At 39.3% G+C, this 19098-nt stretch overlaps 2 protein-coding genes across 5 annotated transcripts; both read left to right on the plus strand.

The window, feature by feature from the left end:
* The first annotated feature begins 1496 nt into the window (after positions 1-1496).
* Positions 1497-6729, plus strand: ube2d4 (ubiquitin-conjugating enzyme E2D 4 (putative)). Its single transcript, XM_063489877.1, has 7 exons — positions 1497-1764; positions 2986-3049; positions 3128-3159; positions 3254-3331; positions 3427-3532; positions 3969-4062; positions 4185-6729. The coding sequence occupies exons 1-7, from the start codon at positions 1741-1743 to the stop codon at positions 4228-4230; spliced, it is 444 nt and encodes a 147-aa protein (XP_063345947.1). The 5' UTR covers positions 1497-1740; the 3' UTR covers positions 4231-6729.
* A 1455-nt stretch (positions 6730-8184) lies between these two features.
* On the plus strand, positions 8185-16660 carry dbnlb (drebrin-like b). Of its 4 annotated transcripts, XM_063490330.1 has the most exons (15): positions 8185-8322; positions 9949-10004; positions 10231-10343; positions 10426-10500; positions 10818-10967; positions 11987-12064; positions 12346-12497; positions 12605-12659; positions 12807-12878; positions 13149-13272; positions 13572-13688; positions 14014-14094; positions 14307-14365; positions 14448-14535; positions 15335-16660. In XM_063490330.1, exons 1-15 carry the CDS (start codon positions 8240-8242, stop codon positions 15469-15471), a joined length of 1440 nt encoding a protein of 479 aa, XP_063346400.1. In that variant the 5' UTR covers positions 8185-8239; the 3' UTR covers positions 15472-16660. The 4 variants fall into 4 exon arrangements, with proteins under 4 accessions (XP_063346400.1, XP_063346402.1, XP_063346403.1 ...); XM_063490332.1 differs by lacking the exon at positions 14014-14094; XM_063490333.1 differs by lacking the exon at positions 13572-13688.
* The last annotated feature ends 2438 nt before the right edge of the window (positions 16661-19098 follow it).

Genomic DNA, 19098 nt, shown 5'->3' on the forward strand with positions numbered 1-19098 from the left:
CCCCACCCATATCATCCCAGTTCTGACACATTCACACTTTGAGTCATACATCACTGGAACTTGGGGCACCGGTCATGTAACTAAAAACTCAACCTCTGGGTATAGGTGGGAAATTCCCCATACAGGTCAATGATCTGTTACCTTATTGAAACAGAGACATTTTACTTATTGCCTTGAACTTTTTTTTTTTTTGCAAAGCATCCCCTCCACCCCCTTTAATTGCACTTATCCCTATGTCAACTACAAAATCCCTATAGATTTGAAGGACACAGTAGCAAACAAATCATTGTGATTTGAGATTTCACAGGAAACTGTACAGCAGGGCGAGCTCTGTGAACTGAGGCCTTAAGCCAACAGTGTAGGCTTGGCTTTGTCTGAAAACCTCATGCTGATAAACAGCCTCTCCAAGAAGACAAACTCAGGCCCCTGCTGCACAAGACCCAAAACTTCAGCTACCTCTGGTGCTTGCTGAATCTGATTACAGGCAAGCCCCGAGGACAGGCAGGTCATTGAGAGCACAGAGATGAGCAAACAATAAGATATTATCTGAAGGAATCTTCAGTTTTCCAAAGGAAAATGGTCCCTCTCAGTGTCACATTGACGATAGGATCCTCAACCTGACACTGAATCAGCCATTTAAGAAGAATGAACACTGCGAGCCATTCATGCATACTCACTAAAATAATGAGAGCTCTTTTTTCACTCTTGTTTAAGACATATAAAGGGAAGCTCATGAGGCTTTGCAAGACAAGGCCATGCAGAAACTGGAGCATGCAGCTGACTCAAATGAATATGCCTTTACAGTGATTGGGTATTGAATGAACAATTCTATAGTCTTTTTCTCTATTCTTTATGTGCGTGTAAATAATAGACGTGCTTGACCTCATTGTACTTTACTCATCGATTGTCATGCACTTGAAATAAATAATTTGAAACAACATTGTAAAATACAATTCTTTGATTCTGGGAAGTGCAGTGTTTGGTTAGAAAAATTGTGCTTCAAACCCCGAAAAACTATTTAAAGTAAAAGTTGAACAGCATAATCTATTCTGACTATGTGGTTTCCTTGTGCATTAGCTCTTTTCAAACAGTGACATCTTGTGGACACCTCTCCTCAATTATTGTTGAAGCCTTTGTGTGTAATAATGCTTGAAGCCATGTAGCTTGCCACTGTCTGTCTATTTAAACTTGAAGGATGCGCATTTTGTCTGAGCGCTTTTAAAACAAACAAGCAAGCAAAAATAATGAAATCATTAAAATATGAATACATTTTTAAAACAAAAAGTTAATACGTTAATTTAATAGTTTTTGTTTTTAAACAAATCGAAATCAGATTTCTTTCTCTAGTTTTATTTTTTATTTATACAGATTTTTTACTTTTATCGTAACTCGAAACTGGTTAAATTACAGTTTGAACTACAACAATGGAAGTTGTAGGTCGGTCAATTCGTGACTTTTAAGTAAAGTCTCGCGATATTTAAACTGGCTGCCAGGCACCCAGAGAAGAGCAGTAATGAGAAGGAGACAGCAGCAAAATAGCTCAGTTGTTCCTAAGAAAGATCAACATATAACTCATTGTTGGTCACATTGCTTATACTAGAAACCAAACGTTCAGACTCAGACGGCATTTGTCGTTTATACGTACACTGAGATTTGAAAGTACGCGGCCTCAGAAGCCAAATTTTATGTGTGAAGTGCTAACTGTTAGCTGACAGGCTACCTAGCATAGCCATTGAAGCAATGGCGTTGAAAAGAATTCAGAAGGTGAGTGTATATTTGCTTACAAGTGCCAGCCATATCTTCAATATATATATTTTTTAAGCTTGAGCCCCCTCTGTAACGATGTTGCCTGTGTCTAACCTTTTCTTTGGGTCGAATTAGCAGTGCTAGCTTGATTTTTCTGCTCCTGTTTAAAATAATTTATAGACAAAGACAAGCTAACCCACCGGTGGCCCCATTGGTGCACTGCTACAGTAACGGTTGCAGTCAACAAACACGCTGTTTATTTTAAATGTTTCTTTGTGTGAAATTATGAATTTTTCTCCTGAAAGGTTACTAAGCACTCTTGTTAGTGTTTCTAGTTGTGTTTCACAGTGCAACGTAAAGCTCGGCTTTGACAGTATTGTGTGTGTGCTCTTTGTTTTTATTATTGTTGGGTATGTAGATGACTTGTTGATAAATCAGTGGGCGGACAGTTGTCTTTATCCTTGTATCAGTAACTGTGGCTGATGATGTGTTCAGTCGCTGAATGACAGCTGCTTGTTGGTTGCCAAAATTGAACCCTAGTGTCAGTGTTGCCATATATGGAATGGCAAATGGGGCACTGGAGCAGGGCACTGTGTATATTTATATAACAGAATAGATAGGCTTTCATTCAAGAGATGTTTAATAACGGGCCTTATTTCTGTTTGAATATCTGCTGTTTTTCTTTCTGTGGTCAACCAAGCTTTGATTTGAGTTAATTACATATCACAGCATGCCTCTTGGGGGGAGGAGAATTAGATTTTAATTTAAAATAAATGCTTTTAATCCGTGGGTATGTAGTTCATCAAACTACTGATGAGGCTTCAGTTTTGGCCTATTTTCTCCTGCTACAGATGTGTTATTTCTATATAAAACAGCCTGTCAGATGGAACATATGGGTGGGACAAAATATTTATGACATTATATTGCAGTGCAGCATCTTGTGTTATAATATTGTTCCTTTTAGAGTGCAGGCACTCTAAAAGCATTCCCACACCAGTTTCACTTACCAGCGTTAGTGGCTCATAAGACCTCCAGGTTATGCTTAGCGAATGAATTCATCTCTTATTTATGTAGACAGAGACTGCAATGTTTTGTAGACTGTTGTGTAGTCTATCAAGAACTGTTGATGGTGCCAGTATGCTGGCACATGGATTGTGATAGCATCACATCAAGAGTTAATTTGTGTTTTCTTTGAACTTCAAACATTCTGATTCACTTTGTAATTGCCCTGACTTTTAGGAACTGTCGGACCTGCAGAGGGATCCTCCTGCCCAGTGCTCTGCTGGACCAGTTGGAGAGGATTGTAAGTAGTTTAACAGTTGTTGAGTAATCTTTGAAGATTTATGTGTGATTTACATAATTTTGTTTTTCCTCCTCTCAGTGTTTCATTGGCAGGCAACAATAATGGGTCCAGTAAGTGAAACACTTATCACACCCAATACAGTTAAAGTGCGCTTATAAATGAAAATCATGACCCCTTACTTTATTTCTCTTGTTATTTAAACAGAGTGACAGTCCATATCAGAGTGGAGTGTTCTTCCTCACCATTCACTTCCCAACGGATTACCCCTTTAAACCACCAAAAGTGAGTAAAACAGTGAGGTAAAATGCTTCTTATTTTTTTAATTTATTCTGTCATATAATTGGCCTTACATCATTTTTTTCTATGTTTTGGAACAGGTTGCATTCACAACAAAAATTTACCACCCAAATATCAACAGCAATGGAAGTATTTGTCTGGACATTCTGAGGTCACAGTGGTCACCTGCACTTACAGTTTCAAAAGGTAAAAAAAATTTTTTTAAATGTGTGGTGTGGATGTACATATATCCAATACATGAGCCAAAAAGTGTTTGGAAAAAAGATTTAGCCAACAGATTGTTGCCTGCTTGTTGAGAGAATTAAAATGATGCCAAAGCCATAACATAAAATTACACTTTAGGTAAAATTATACCTTCAGTTTTTTTGGATTGTATTGTAGATGGGTCCGATTTATCTGCTAATTTTGGGCTAGTGCATCCATGTAGTGATTGATTAACATATTATTATTGAACTTATTTATAATGGCACATATGAAATGATTGGAGTGCTTCTAGATGTGATTTTGATTATTTAAGAAGTTGAAATGACATCTTGCTGTGCTGGTGGTAGGAGTAGAACACAGTTACGTCTATAATAAATCACCTCTCAAAGATTTTTAACTTTGATTCTTTCTTCCACAGTATTATTGTCCATCTGCTCTCTTCTGTGCGATCCAAACCCAGATGACCCGCTGGTACCAGAGATCGCCCATACGTACAAAGCTGACAGGGAAAAGTAAGTGTAAAACATGACTGCTTTTGACACAGTTGAGCTCACAGCCAGGTACACTCATGCTGCAAGATTAAGTTCTGAGTTTGAGGTTAAGTTAAACTTTTCACATTGCATGTGTTTTACAGGTACAACAAACTAGCAAGAGAATGGACACAGAAGTATGCAATGTGAGAACACCAAGGAGATCAGAACGAGATCAGAACTACGAGAACAAAAGAAACACAGATGATTTGTAACTTGAAGTAAATGAGCATCAAAGTAGTTGGGGGACTTTGGGGGAGGGGGGTAAACTAAACAACAGCCCACCTTTTGGAGAAGGAAGCGGTACTATGAGGTACAGTGCCACTTAACTTTGTGTGTGTTGAGCTGATACAGTGTGCTCTGCTTCATGACTTGTATGGATCTGCTGAGCAGGACCTAATGGACTCCTTAAAGCACTCCCACATGGAATACCAGAAAACTCTTTACAATCCCTACCACCGTACTCAGACTTTAAACTGTTACTCCTGCTATTGTGATGATCATTATAATTGTTGCTTTTTATAAGCATCATTTTTACCATCATTGAGTCATATCGTCATGCTACTCAGAAACAAAATGTTTGATTTAGGAGATCATTTCTCCCTTCATTTCAGAGGTACTGTCTGCACCCCACTGGATGTCTTGTTACTGTATTTCATGTTTTCTGGTGGCCTTTCTGTGTTATGTTGATGTGCAATTTAGACAGAATGTTTCCTGTTGAACACAAAAGTGTGCAGTGCCATTACCAGCAGCTGATCTGTTGGCACGTAACTGTCTCTGCCCTGAAACAATGTGAAAGGTGTTAAGAAGGATTTGTCTCCATCATCCGCTGCAATTGGAGTTGTAACAGTATTGAGTTGTTTTGAAAACACTGGGGAGCTGCTGTTTATAAATTAGCGGGTAGGTTAACGTCCACCTCCATCTTTCTCACACATGCCATCGTTCTTGCATCTTGAATAATAAATGACGGCTGGTGTCCATAGTGCTCAAAAACTACTGCTGTTTGACATGTTATGCTGTGTAGCTATGAATGTGGCTACTCTTTGTCGTACAGTCATAGCTGTGCGCCACTTCCTCAGTACAGTTACTCAGGTATCTTTAAGAAGATCATCAGCCTTTTACATGCAGTGACCCATGGTGAGAAAAATGATCAGGGTTAACGCAGTCAAAAATAACACTTGCCTAATTTTGCGGTTCTGTTCAAATAGCGACCCATCACTGACTGCAACTTACTGCAGTGTGATCAAAGACATACCACAATGGGTATGTGCTGCACATAAATATATGCTTTCCGAAACATACTGTTACTCTCATTATTTCTCTCCACTTATTTCAGTGTTTTTAAAGCGATTGGTTGTGTGGTTGTGAACAGCTTGCAAATGATGCTGTTTTTGAACAGACTTGATGTTTTGCAGCTCTGTGTCACTTAAAGTCATAACATTACAGTTTGGTATGCTTTAAATATCAGGATTTATGTTCATTTTCATCATTGTTCTGCTTTTTTTTTTTTTTTCATTAATAAGCAACACTGACAGTAAACTTTTTTCCTTTTTTTAGGGTATAATGTTTGTGGCTTTTGTTTTGGGGTTTTTTTTGTTTTGTTTTTTCTCATTTGTGTCATGAATATTGAGCACGATTTTGATGTGTCATAATGTAATAGTAAGATAATCCATTGTAACTGTTGGACAAAGTAGTTGGGAAAAGTTGTCAAAAATCACAATTCAGTGCGTCGATGCTGCCAGTATAAAGGGAATTATTGGATATTAGAAGGAGCAAGAAATTTCTGCTATTGAGCTATTATTTAATAGATTCATACAGAAAGGTAAATAGCTAAGCATGATTATTTAAGAAGCTTTGATTGTAGAATTAACACCATTGTTTAGATGCTGACTATAGATTTTTAATATTCTACTGTAAAAATAAAAACATGTCAAAACAAGTTGTCCTGAAAGTATACCGTATATACTAAAATGTTTTGAAAATGTACCCACCGAATGCTCCGACACCTCTGGTGTAATACTACAAGTCCAGTCTTTGTGTGCATTGGTGTTTGTTCATCTAGCTATTTATTTATTAGAAAGCTGGGTATCTTCCAACTATTCAACAAGAGCCTCAGTTCATAATATGAGTAATGCTACATTGACTTCCTTTAACCCACGTGTTCAGTACGGTTTCATATAGGCAGCTTGGCATGCTTTGCACTCTGGTGATCCTTCTCAGCCATTTTGCAGAATATCAGGGATTTCGTTGAATTTCATCTGCCTAACACCTCTGACTAAAAGTTTAGCCTTAACCCTCCTTAACCCTCATTTTTGTGTATACATACATATATATATATATATATATATATATATATATATGGAGAGAGAGAGAATGTGTCATATAAACTGTAAATTTGCTATCAGGGCTGTATTCCCAAAATGGGTGATTCATTACATCAGTAGAACTGGAAGCCTGCATAAAGAGTTCACAATGTTTTGTTTAAAGAAAAAAAATCAGCTTAGCTTTTACTGAATGCAGGACCAGCCTTCACGCATCTTAAAATCTGGAATATGTGTGCTTGAACTGCCATGATGAACAGTCACGTCTTCACGTAACCTACACAAGATAATTATGACCTTGTTATAACATGAATAAAGTTCATCTTGATTTCTTGTTGTTTGCAGTCATTTCATGCAGAGTCTGACTGATTTCTCAGCGTATCACACAATGTTTCTGTACCCAACATAATCAGAAAAAATATGTTTGGGGTCATTTAGAAATGGTGTCACCTCACAGCTTGTCCAGCAGAGTGCTCTCTGACTCATTTACAATGCTTTTGGCAACCACTGCAGCACCTGTTTGCATTTGTTCCTCATCACGGGGGATTTTAAATTGGGTATTTATGATTTTTTTGAGTTGGCATTGACTTGACATAACCAAAAAACATTCAATTAACATTTTGCATTCATTTTCTTACATACTTCTTAAAGACAAATGGTAAATGGTTCCTTTATTTTATAATAAAAGTTTAGGTTTATCTCTGGAGAGAGAGAGAGAGAAATATGTATGTACTATAGTTACAGCAGTGATTCATGTCTCAGTCCTTTAAATGTTGCTATGAAGACATTTTCAGGGTAGAAATAGAGAAATATGTGATTTGGTTTGTTTTAGGGCCTTAAAGCCGGTTTTATTATACCTAAATTACATACACTGGTGTTTATTTTTACTGTGAGTCCTATTACTGCTAAAATTTATTCACTGTTACTATTCCTTCAACTGTGGTTGGATATTGACTAAAATGTGTCTTACTTTTCTTTTGGAGCTGTCTACTTGACTCTTTTGTGGATGCCAGAACATCAAGTAACCCTGCCATAGAGTATCACAACCTGTATTAGGGTGTATGCACATGCACAGTTCCGTGAATTAACTTTAAGCACATTATCACCATATTACAGCAGCTTTGCCAGGTATTGAGAAGCAGTTGCCTGTGTGATATATTTATGAAAATTCCCAGTGTGAATCAAGACAAATGTTCATAATTTTCCTTTACATTTGACCCCTGTAGTTGTTTCCTATACTTCCTATATAGACACTTTTGGGAGAAATGTATATCATAAACGGGAGAGGAACCATATATTTTGCACCATTTTTTTTGTTTTGTTTGTTTGTTTTAAAGTTACACAAGTTAAAAAAAATAATCATGTAATATGCTCTAATAACTGTAGGGTTAGAATTTTGAATTTCTAATTTATTTCAATGAGTTTCCAGTAAAAGGTGAGGCCTTTACTGGTCCTGTGGACGTTTGATAAGTAACATTATGGGAGATTTTTGCGGTGCAGACAGCAGTGATTGCGTAAAGGTCAGTTTCGTCTGATCTCACTAAACCTTTGATATTTGCATCATGATTTTTCGGAAACATCGCTGCAACTAATTATAGTCGACCTGGTAAATTATTAGAAACAACGCACACAACACACCCAAATCGGCAGCGTCACGCCACACTGTTATCATCATTATTATTATTGTTAATATAGGGTGCACCATGGCTGACATCTAGCCTCTAGGGTAAACTAGCCCCCCCCCCCCCCCAGCTGAAAGTCAGCAGCATCATTGCCACTCCTCCCAATAGGAAGGGCGCATCCCGGTAGCTAGCTGGCTAGCTGTACTCAGAATAACGATGGCAGTTAACCTCAGCAAAAATGGCCCTGCATTAACAGCTGCATATAAAGAAGTGGTAGATGAAAAATCCAATACTAACTGGTAAGGAGAAACATTTTCATAGCAGTATTAGCTGTTTGTACGAGGGAGGTTGTTAGCTACATTGTTGGCTAGCTTTGAGCGAGTCGACAAGTAACTTAACCTATCGTAAAATAAACTTAGCCAGTTACCTGGAAATAATGGTAATTTGGGAACCACATTAGAGTTTGTAGTTTTTATATAACCGATAACGTTTATTAAGAGTCATCTTTGTATAATGTGGGAGTTTAGTTTCTGACATTTATTGGTGATCTGTTGATTAATAACCTTAAAGATGTGCTAACGAGATAGCTAGTTACAGTGTTGTCAGTCTGACGGCTATACTGAGCCAACTACCATGCTTTGACTGTATTTTTAGCTCAAATTAAATGAAATCATGAAAGGGCGTGAGGTAAGTCGCTAGCGTCCTTGCCCACTTCCTGGTAAGATATCAGAAGTAATTTATAACCAGTAAGTGATACTAGAACTTCCTCTTTGTTTTACCTAACGTTACAGAGAGTGTTTGTGGTTTGAAATTTAAACCTGTTGAAGTTCAACCGCCGTGTTTAATGATGACCCGAATTAGATAATCCCCAGGAGGACGTGTTCAGAGAGAGGACTGCTGGCTCTGTGTGGACTCTGAAAATGTCTCTCATCAAATCAATGTTTGCCTTGCTTCCCTCATTTTAAGCAGTCGACAGCCACCGCCTACCAGCTCAGCAATTTGCTTTTTTAAAATGGTGCTGCTAACAGGATTAAGTAAATGTAGAATAAAGAAGTGATCTTTCGGAGTGAGCAAGTTCCTCTGATATGAACTGCTACGTGCTGTGTCCTGATAACAAGCAAATGCCCTTTAAAATCCACAGCACACTGGATTTTTACTTTGTAAGCCTTATTGTTGGGCTTAAATTAGCAGCCTGTGTTGAGCTATAATTAGCATTATAACATATGGCTGCTTCTTATGAATTCTGTGCAGGAGCAGATCAGTTCATCTGTGTAGTAAATCATAAATGCATCCTGGGTTGTCTCTGGAAGGAGACCTCCAAGCCAAGTGAAATAAGAATGTCACAACACCATACACCTACCTACAACTTACTAAAAACTGACACAGTTATGAGTTCATATCAGCCAAATCTTTACATTATTAACTTTATGTGGAACTCCCCTGCTATTCATCACCTAAATAAATATTTTGTTGCATACAAATAACCCACAAAAACTCGTTTAGACTGACCCCGACACGAAAAACCCGACTCTATGAAAGGCTTCTTCAAATGCCTCCATTATTAATGTATTTACACACAGAAAATGGAGCTATGTATTAACTAAAGCTTGTTTGTTTAGGTCTGCTAGTCTTTATTTTTACTAGGATTTTCATAGCAAAGAAATTTCAGTGGAATTTTTCTTCTTGGGCCCGCGGCCTGTAAAGATTACTCAAAAGGCTGATAGAAATGAGGATTAGAAACTGCAGCAGTGTTTACACTACACCTGTTTCCCCTGTATCGTGTGTAAATGGGGCTTAAGTGATACTTTGAATAGGTTTGCAAAACAACTCTTGTTTACTGTGAAATGATGCATATCCACTTTTCTGTCTGTGGGATCTGTTTTCAGCCAGTGGTGTAATTAAGTGTAATCTGGTGCTTTATACAGGGCCTTGTTCACCTATGAGGGAAACAGCGATGACATCCGACTGGCAGAAAAAGGGGGTGAGTAACCATGTGGATATTTTAATCAAGTTTTTATGATCTCGACACGATATTAGCAAATGTGTGCAGGAATGCCAACGTCAGCATAGCGGTACTGGAATATCAGCACAAAAGGACTGCTTGCCTCTGCTTTCTCACCCCATGATTTGCAATGGGGAAAAAATGCCCACAGTTACACAATGAACCACAATAACCATTTGACTTTTCCACAATGTTTATGCATCAGATGGAGGACTGGAAGAGCTGGTTGAAGAACTCAACAGTGGAAAAGTGATGTATGCTTTCTGCCGGGTCCAGGATCCAAATTCCGGCCTGCCCAAATATGTCCTCATCAACTGGGTCAGAGCGACACTCAGCTATTAAACATGTGTTTGCCGTCTCTGTTGTGGTCACTAACCCTCTAAATGTTGTTGCGTTTCAGACTGGAGAGGGAGTAAAGGATGCCAGGAAGGGAATATGTGCAAATCATGTCAGTGCCATGTCCAATTTTCTGAAGGTAGTGTGAAACCTTTGAGTCTAGTTCAAATACACATTGGAATTTGTACTGCTGTCTGCTTGTGTTTGCAGAGGAGGCCTAACTGCATGCACCTTAATGCTGACTTTACCGCATGACATTAAGTAAATGGATACACATTCCTGCTCCTTGAATTGTCATTCATGTAATAGCTTTGCTGGAATGATGTCAGTGTTATTAATGCCACACTTGCAAGGAGTTCATTGCTGTGGCTGGTTTGTGTGTCGGAACCAAGATGAAACTAGAAGGGTTTCCCTCCTTTGTGTTTTAAAAGGAGCTGTTCTTCTTTGCTGTTTCAGGGGGCACATGTCACAATAAACGCTAGAGCAGAGGAGGATGTGGAGCCCGAGTCGATTATGCAAAAGGTGGCTAAAGCCTCAGGAGCCAACTACAGCTTCCACAAAGAAGCTTCCAGCCGCTTCCAGGACAGCGGTCCTCAGGGTCCCGTGGTATGCACTTCCACTTGCCTGTCAACAATAGAACAAGATAAGCAGTGAACTAGATCTTAACTAGACTCCTTTATCTCAGATCATGCACACGTCTTAAATGTTTTTTTTTTTTTTGTTGTTGTTGTTGTTTAATGGTCATCTGCAATCTGATTTATAAGAGCTAATGGGATCCATATTAAAAATAGTCATTATTCCTTTTAAAAATCACAGTCTACCTCTGCACACGTGTTTCAGCATCATTTCCCTGCCCAAACATCTGCATTCAGTCATAAACAGTCACAGAAATGAAGCTGCCGATCCAGACATCCAAATATTGGCACTCGTACTGCTCCATGAGCGTTTTCACGGTGAACTCAATCTGCATTATATTGAAAATGTGCCATGCAGTGATTGTGTGAGATCTCTCACTGTTTTTGCACAGTGCGTCTGTGCCAAGTGAGAATGCAGAAGGAAGAGTGTGTTCAAGCCACCCTGGTGTGGAAATGCAGTCACGTTCACACAGAAAATAAACAAAGGCAACATTGTTCTTGGTCACTTGTGCACATATTGAAAAATGAGTCATCCTCTGTTCTGACTTTCTTCAGCGCTCTTTGATGTATCAGATTTTTTTTTTTTTTTTGGTTTATCAGTTAGCCTTGTTAATGTGATGTGAAAGGTGCTTCATATTGAGGAAAGGCAAGCCAGGCCTTCATGCATCCTGTCACATCCTGGCCTCATTCTGCATTTCAGCTGCTGTGTGCTACTGACCGCCGGTGTCAGCAGCGTACAGTCTCGCCCTTTCCACTGCGCTCTGTGTTGGGAATGATGACAAAGTGATGACACAGCACTGATTAAAAGCTGAGCAGATTTTAGATTTTGTGTCATATCACTGACAGAAAAAAGTGATTTGATATGGATGTGCTTATGAAGTTTATCCACAAGTAAGCTGTGAAATAGAATACTTTTTTTGTATTTTAATTTACTCTGGCAATTCTGCCAACACTGGACGGCATATCGATGTTTGTTTTCTTGTCATGCAGGGCTCAGTCTACCAGAAAACCAACGCCATGTCAGAAATCAGAAAGACCAACAAAGACAACTTCTGGGCCCAGGCAGAGGTACACTCATTAAACAATATGTACTTGTCTCTTATCTCTGTGAAACTGCAAGAAATGTCTCAAATTTTCTGTTAAGCTCCTTAGTGCCATGTATTTTTCACTCTATAAAAAATACATGGCACATAGCCTTTTCCATCCCAGGTGTAACTGTGATGAGTAACCGCTTAGTTGTAACTTTTTGGTGGCGCTAATTTCCCTGCAGTTTTCTTAGATTAATCATTGTAAAATCAAGCTTTTCAATGACTGTGACGTTTGACCTTGTTGCTGTGATTGGCTTTTAGAAAGAAGAGGAGAAGCGTCGACAGGAGGAGCGGCGCAAGGCAGAGGAGGAGCGCAAGCACCTGGAAAGGGAGAGGAAAGACAGAGAGGCCAAGGAGGCAGCGATGAGAGAAAAAAGGGACAAGGAGAGGTCCTCTCAAATCGACCAGCAAAAGTAGGCTTACCTAATAATGAGACCAGTTTGCAATACTTTCTTTTTATCTTTTCTTTTTTAAACAAAGGTTCAAATTACATTTTCTCTGTTTTCTCATTATTAATTAGGAAGTACCAGCAGCAGCAGGAAGCAGAGAGTAGAGAGCAGGAAAAACCCCGTTGGGTGAGTGCCTCACTGGGCCACTGACACGACTACACTTAATTAACCGTGTTCATTTTTGAGTACTTTTTGGTGGTGCATACATCTTCTAAACGCAAGTCAGGAAGGTAGCAAAGTCAGCAGTGCCAATATTGATGTTAACATTATCAGGAGGAGCAGGAGGAGAACCAGGCAGCCCAGACGAGAGCAGTCAAGAGAGGTGAATCTGTGGAGAAGGCTAATGTGAGTTCCCCTTCACCCAAGTGATCTTCTTCTGGCTAATTTACTCTCTTTTCTTTTGCCTAAATCTAAATCTCTAATCCAGTGTAAGCCGTTTGATGCTCAGGGGAACGCACCTCTCTTCCAGCTTTTGTCTCGCATGACATCTTTCTTCACTGCATATATTGTTATTTTTGATTGATTTTTGTGTCGTTTGACAAACACTTTCCACCACATTACCGACGACCTCGGTCTAATGCTTTTTGTACATATTATTGGTTTTCTTCCTCTCAGGAGGCTGCTTCTCTCATCTCTCAGCGTGCTGTGAACCCCAGAGAAATGTTCAAGCAGAGAGAGAGAGGAATAACTCCCAGTGACTCAGATGTGCCTCCTGCTGCTCCTGCAAGCCCTCAGCCAGGTATTTTCGCACTGTAAACAACGACTTGGTCATGTAAATCTTTGAATGTCAGCATCTTTTTCAGGTAGTGGTAGGTATAAATTCTGTAATTCTGTAAGATTATTTCCCCATCACTGTCCTTTTCCATAGTTGAAATGTTCCATCAGACTGTCTAGTTGTCTCGTAGTTCATACTTAACTCTGTCGCCATAACGCTGTCTCTTCCTCTGCTCAACCTGTCTGGTCTTTGTTTTCTGTCTCTTCAATTTTTGTTTTGTTTTTTTGGGGGGTTCTGGGGGCTCAATGTGCATCTCTGCTCAGGGCGTCTTCAAAGCCCCTTTCTGTCTAAGCAAGTGTTTGAATCTGAGCGAGCCAGCTCACCTCAGCGCCAAGCTTCTCCTGTACCTGCAGGCTCCGCCTCTCCTGTCCATGCCACAGGTGTGAGCTTTAAACACACGCGCACACACACACAAACATACAAACGCACACACAAACAACAAGTTGGGTGTCAGACTGACACTTAACAACAGCGAATCGCTTTGTGTCTCGTTGTTCTGGTGTCTCATCTTTCACATTTCTTGTAATCTGCCATTTCATCATGAGTCATGCTTCCATTCTGTTTTCTTAAGACTTGTTTTGATACTCCTTAAGTTAAGCAGACCAAGAACGCCCTTATGTCTGAGCCTGGTGGTGGAATTTAAGCTTGTGTGCTCTTGTGAATGTCTTCCACATGCATGTCTGTGCTGGTGTTTTGGGTGATAAGAGCCTGATGGTGATGATGATGATGATGGGCCGTCCCGGTGTGAGTATGATGAGCAGGACGCAGCCCCTCAGGAGCAGCAAGGTGGGGTTCATTTCACAGGCAGTGTTAATCCTTTATATCATTTTCCCGACCCTTCCATCTGCTTCAGTATAAACACGTTGTCGTGATTTGCTGTTTTGTGATAAAATAACTAAACTTGCATCTTGGTAAAAGGCTGTTCCTGAAACCTGCTGGTAAGGCTGACAGCCTAGGGCCCCCACACACTCATTCTTACAGTTCTCTCTCTATTCCAGAAGAAGCACCGACTGCTAACTCGTGCGTTACAGAGCCAGTTTATGAAGACCCTTCTCAAGTGAGTGTTTACTTACCTTTGGCTGGACAGTGATAGACATAAGCAGCCACTATTAAAACTTTATTTCTCTGTTCTCTCCTAGGCGGAGGAGACTAACACCTATGAAGTGACTGCTGAGGAGACATCAGACAGAGGCATCTGTGCGAGAGCTTTATATGACTACCAAGCTGGTCAGTCTGGGGTTAAAGTTCTCAAATATTTGACCAAATTCAAGCACATGGACATTTATCTATGGGACACTTTCTTGATAGAAGGAATATGGCTGTATATTAATTTTTTTTGTGGAAAACCTAATTATACCTGCTACACATGACAGTCATCAGCAGCTCTGACACAGTAGCTACTAAGTAATGCAGAGTTCAGAATTGCTTTATCTCGCTGTGCTTGTTGTTTCCAGTTAGCTTCAGTATCTCAGTTAAGATGAAAATGACGCTGAAAAGTCACCCTAAAAGTAGCAGTATGTTTTGTAAAAGAAATAAACGGGTAAAAGACAGTAAAGAGTGACAGAAAAGGGGGATGTGAACAAAGATTAGGGAGAATGAAAATAGAAGTTGCAGCATCCACCCTGCCCTGGCTCAACATCCCAAATATCCAACCTATTCAGCCCTTCAGCTATTCATCTTTTATCTAAGTACTCTGTCAAGCGCACCTCACTGGCTCTGACTCATGTTAATTCAGCCTTTATGTTAAAATGTGTGTATTTCATACTGATGCCTATCAGGGTCACAATGACTCTTTTGGTGCTTCTAGGTAGAAGTGTGTTTTTTCTTTTTACCCACACACCCTAGAATTCACTGTATGATTAATAAACCCATTTTAGGAAAAGTCATGAAATCTGAGATCATGGGGTTTTATTTTAGTGCCAGAGCGCTTTCAGTGACACCTTTGATGGTTTTAGTGTTTAGGAAGTTTGACTGAAGTATGTGTTGAGAAATTTCTTAAAATAAATCCAAACTTCTTTTCTTTTAGCTGATGACACAGAGATCTCTTTTGACCCCGACGACATCATTACCGGGATTGAGATGATAGACGAGGGCTGGTGGCGAGGCTACGGCCCGGACAGCCATTTTGGAATGTTCCCGGCCAATTACGTGGAGCTCATGTAAGCCCGGCGCGCCGCTTTCCCCGCCGATCATCGATCGGAGCGGCAGGCCCGTAGGACCTCTGCAGTAAACACGACACACAGCAACGTCAGTCCTCACACACTAGATATCAGGCCGAAGTGAAGCAAATGAGCCTCCACTTCCTGGATAAAAATAACATGAATGGTCATCGCGGGCCTGAAGCTTTTGATTTCAAGAAAGTATTTCCATTAAATCGTTGATGTTATAAGCAAGTGATGGCATAGCGTAGGGATTTGTGAAGACCTACAGGCCAACCAAAAACCTCCCTTTGTCATTCCAGAATTAAGTCCTGTAAATGTGATGCAGTGTCAGCCTCTTTAATTCTGTTGTGAGCATTTCTATTTCACATTTCTTCCAAAGTGGCTTCAGTTTGATTTCAGGTATAATTTCGTCGTTACTTTGTAGCAATTGCTCCTCTCCATTTCAGGAAAGAAAAAAAATCAAAGGTGGTGGTACCAGCTACAGAATAAACTTTTGCCTTGATTTTTGCCTTTCTGTACCGGCAGACTGAATAATTTTTTTTATTATTATCGTTATTATGTGACTGAATTTACATCCTGTGTGAATTTGAAACCTTTACTGATACGACTGTGGTTAATTACATATTTAAAAAAAACAAAACTTGTTTGCTGTGCTCTGAGTGGTAGGCTCTGTAGTAGGAAATGCATAAAATGGTTCCTTTTTAACTGTGAGCAAATGTTTTTGCTTTCATTTCATTTCAATTCCTTCCTCATATGGGCCACATCATTTCACCATTTGAACATATTGAACTTTTCAGGGAGAAGTTGAAAAGAAGAAGGCATAATCAGCATTATTTCTGTTCTGTTATATTTGGATCTCGCTGGACTGAGGTTGACTGAGTGCATAATAGATGTCTGACGATAAGTGACGATATTATGGTGCCATTATGACGGGGCGTGAATGCAGTGATAACATTTTATTGACACGTTTAAGCAGCTTGTCGGCACATTTTATGCAAGACCACTATTTTTTTTTTATCATGCTCTTTTGAACTTTGAGGTCAGTTAACAAAAGGAAAAAAATGAGTTGATCGCAAATAGCAAAGGGCATTGTTTATCCATTCCAATGTTTCATGTTTGAGGTTTTTTTTTTTTTCCAGAGTCTATTGTAATGCACAAACGTCCTTCATAATAAAAATAAATAGGCAATCTGTGTTGTCATGTTTTTTTTAAACAGGCGTAGATGTACATTAGAAACACATTGAAATAACATAGAAAACCTTCAGGGATTTTCAGAGGTGTAACAGGAACTCAGATGTATACACAAGCTTAACGTCAGTTTCCTGGAATGAGACAACAGCTGGGGAATTCACCTCTAATGCATAGGTTTCATTTTCACACGAAAATCAGATTTTGCTTCTCCCACATCCTTCAGTTAAATCTTGTGTTCAAGTGAAGAAATTACCTGCTTTATAATATTGCAAACTTGTTTTCCAGAGAAGTTAAGAGCTATTCTGTTGTTGTTTTAGCAGCGTCACATTGTCACAAGGCCTTGTTGTTGCATGTGTCACACAAGTGCCTTATATCTTCTCGCCTTTGATGAGCCTTTATCATTCATATCTTGAGTTTAAATGCAGTTAAAGAACTTCTCACAATGAGATGGCACTTTAATAACAGTCTGAAGAGCGCGCTTCTTCCTCCTGCTTCGCTTTAAATACATAAATATTTTGTCTGAGCTTGTTTAAATTCAAAATTTGAACTGAAACTCTTTTTCTAATGTAAATTAATATTGGCTTGTCAAGAAATTAATCAGCCAGTATAGTTTCAGGACAAGTTCCACATACGCCTACACAATCTAGAAACTAAATTTTAAACCTCTGCTTTAAATTATTGCGAGTTCACTTCTGAAGATCCGTGCCGATCCCTAAAACAACCGGGGAGAGGTGCAGATCGTTTTTTAAATCCCTAACCTACAAAAACAAAAAAGCAAACGGAGGATTTTATTGCAGCCTGCTTAATAACCATTTGTCACCGTGACTGGAATCGTTATGTGCCAGTTACACACTCTGCAGATTGTTCCCAGGATAGTGAGTCACTTCAGACAGGAAATCAGTGTTTTGAAATCACAATATTCTCTCCATCTCATTTACATTGAGCTGCCCTCCTCTCAACCTCACAGTGTTTATGTCAGTGAAAGTCACAAATGAAAAGCTGGGGATTTTCTCACTCTTAAGAATGATGCTTTTGCTCATCTGCTCATCAGGTCTGCGTTTGTTTTCAGCGCTAGGAGATACAAAAGCTCACAAGATTTCTGCAAAATTTATTGTCACAGTTACTTGGAATTAAGATACATTTCCTATAAATCCTCAAGGGGAGGGCGCAAACATTTTCTCACACCTGATATTTCTAAGTTCATTTTTTCTCAGTGTGTCTTAACGGCTGCGATCATGTCTTCCACTTTTTTTTTGAGCAGCTTTACTCATTTTGCTCATTTTTGCTCAAAAGACCAAAACAAGAACATGTCTATCAGTCGTGAAAAAAAGCCCTTTGAAATTTGGGCAGTTTGTAGATATTTGGTTATTTTGACATTTGAAGTGTTAATCATTTTGAAATGTCACACTCTATCCGCAACAGATGGAGGAATAGGGCATCCCCCTTTCAAACAGATCAAAAACATGCGGAGGAAATGTGGATCGCGTCAAGTGCAGCATCTCTTGACTCGGGTGCTTTATCACGAGATCTATATAGGTTTGCTGTGTGTGACATAGCAAAAGGAAAATTAAGGGAAAATACACTTTTAAAATGAGATTCAGGTGAAAAAAGAGCAACAATATATATCTATATATATATAGATATATATATTACTCAAATAAGAAAAACAACTTGTGTTTAAAAGTCACTCCAGTGCCTCCCGAGTTGCAGGAAATCTCAAGACTCTGACTCATAACTGGTAATAAGGAGACAGATGACCGTTTTTCTTTCACGCACTTTTTTTCTCTTTTTTTTGGGGGGGGGGGGGGGGGGGGGCACTCATCTCTAGTGGAAAATTCTGCTTCTGCCATATCCTAGCATTTTATTTTTAAACGTGATATCTTTCTGCGATGGTCAGTAGAAACCATTTTAAAGAAGTAGAACATTCACACTTCCTTAAAATACAACCTACGGGCTTAAATCCCTGCAGCTGCCAGGAAATTTCAAAGCTTTCATTTACCTACATGTTACCACTTAGAGTATGTCTTTAATTTCTATTAGTTGCTATGAGTCAAAGGCACATGCATGAGTGAATCCAGTCTAAAACACCTTCACCCAAATGGTGCAATTTTAAAATACCATTTCAGGTTTGCATACATCCCACTCTAGTAACAGCGGAAAGTTTGACCTTTTAGACATGATGCACTGAAAAATGAACATTCTGAATATACTCGAATGATGTCAATAAAACAGACACTCCCACTTGCATAATAATACTCTTGTAGCCTGCTGGCTTTTGGATGACTCCTATCTTTGCTGTGTTTTATGTTATCTATACTTTGTTTGGCCCTGTGTTTCCTCCGTCACACATGTGAATAAGTGTGCTGTCACTTGATGCGTGACAGGGATTTTTTAAGACTGGACAGCCTAACGGGTTTAACGATGATTCACCTTACAT

The sequence above is a fragment of the Pelmatolapia mariae genome, linkage group LG12 (assembly GCF_036321145.2).
Source record: "Pelmatolapia mariae isolate MD_Pm_ZW linkage group LG12, Pm_UMD_F_2, whole genome shotgun sequence".
Taxonomy (NCBI): Eukaryota; Metazoa; Chordata; class Actinopteri; order Cichliformes; family Cichlidae; genus Pelmatolapia; species Pelmatolapia mariae.

Excerpts from the sequence above, each read along its gene's own strand:
- ube2d4 (XM_063489877.1), top strand. The coding sequence starts at position 1,741 with ATGGCGTTGAAAAGAATTCAGAAG. Across the intron at positions 1,765-2,985 it reads CGTTGAAAAGAATTCAGAAG|GAACTGTCGGACCTGCAGAG; the intron begins GTGAGTGTATAT and ends CCTGACTTTTAG. Across the intron at positions 3,332-3,426 it reads ACCCCTTTAAACCACCAAAA|GTTGCATTCACAACAAAAAT; the intron begins GTGAGTAAAACA and ends GTTTTGGAACAG.
- dbnlb (XM_063490330.1), top strand. The coding sequence starts at position 8,240 with ATGGCAGTTAACCTCAGCAAAAATGGCCCTGCATTAACAGCTGCATAT. Across the intron at positions 10,968-11,986 it reads GCGGTCCTCAGGGTCCCGTG|GGCTCAGTCTACCAGAAAAC; the intron begins GTATGCACTTCC and ends CTTGTCATGCAG. Across the intron at positions 13,689-14,013 it reads CTCTCCTGTCCATGCCACAG|AGCCTGATGGTGATGATGAT; the intron begins GTGTGAGCTTTA and ends TTGGGTGATAAG.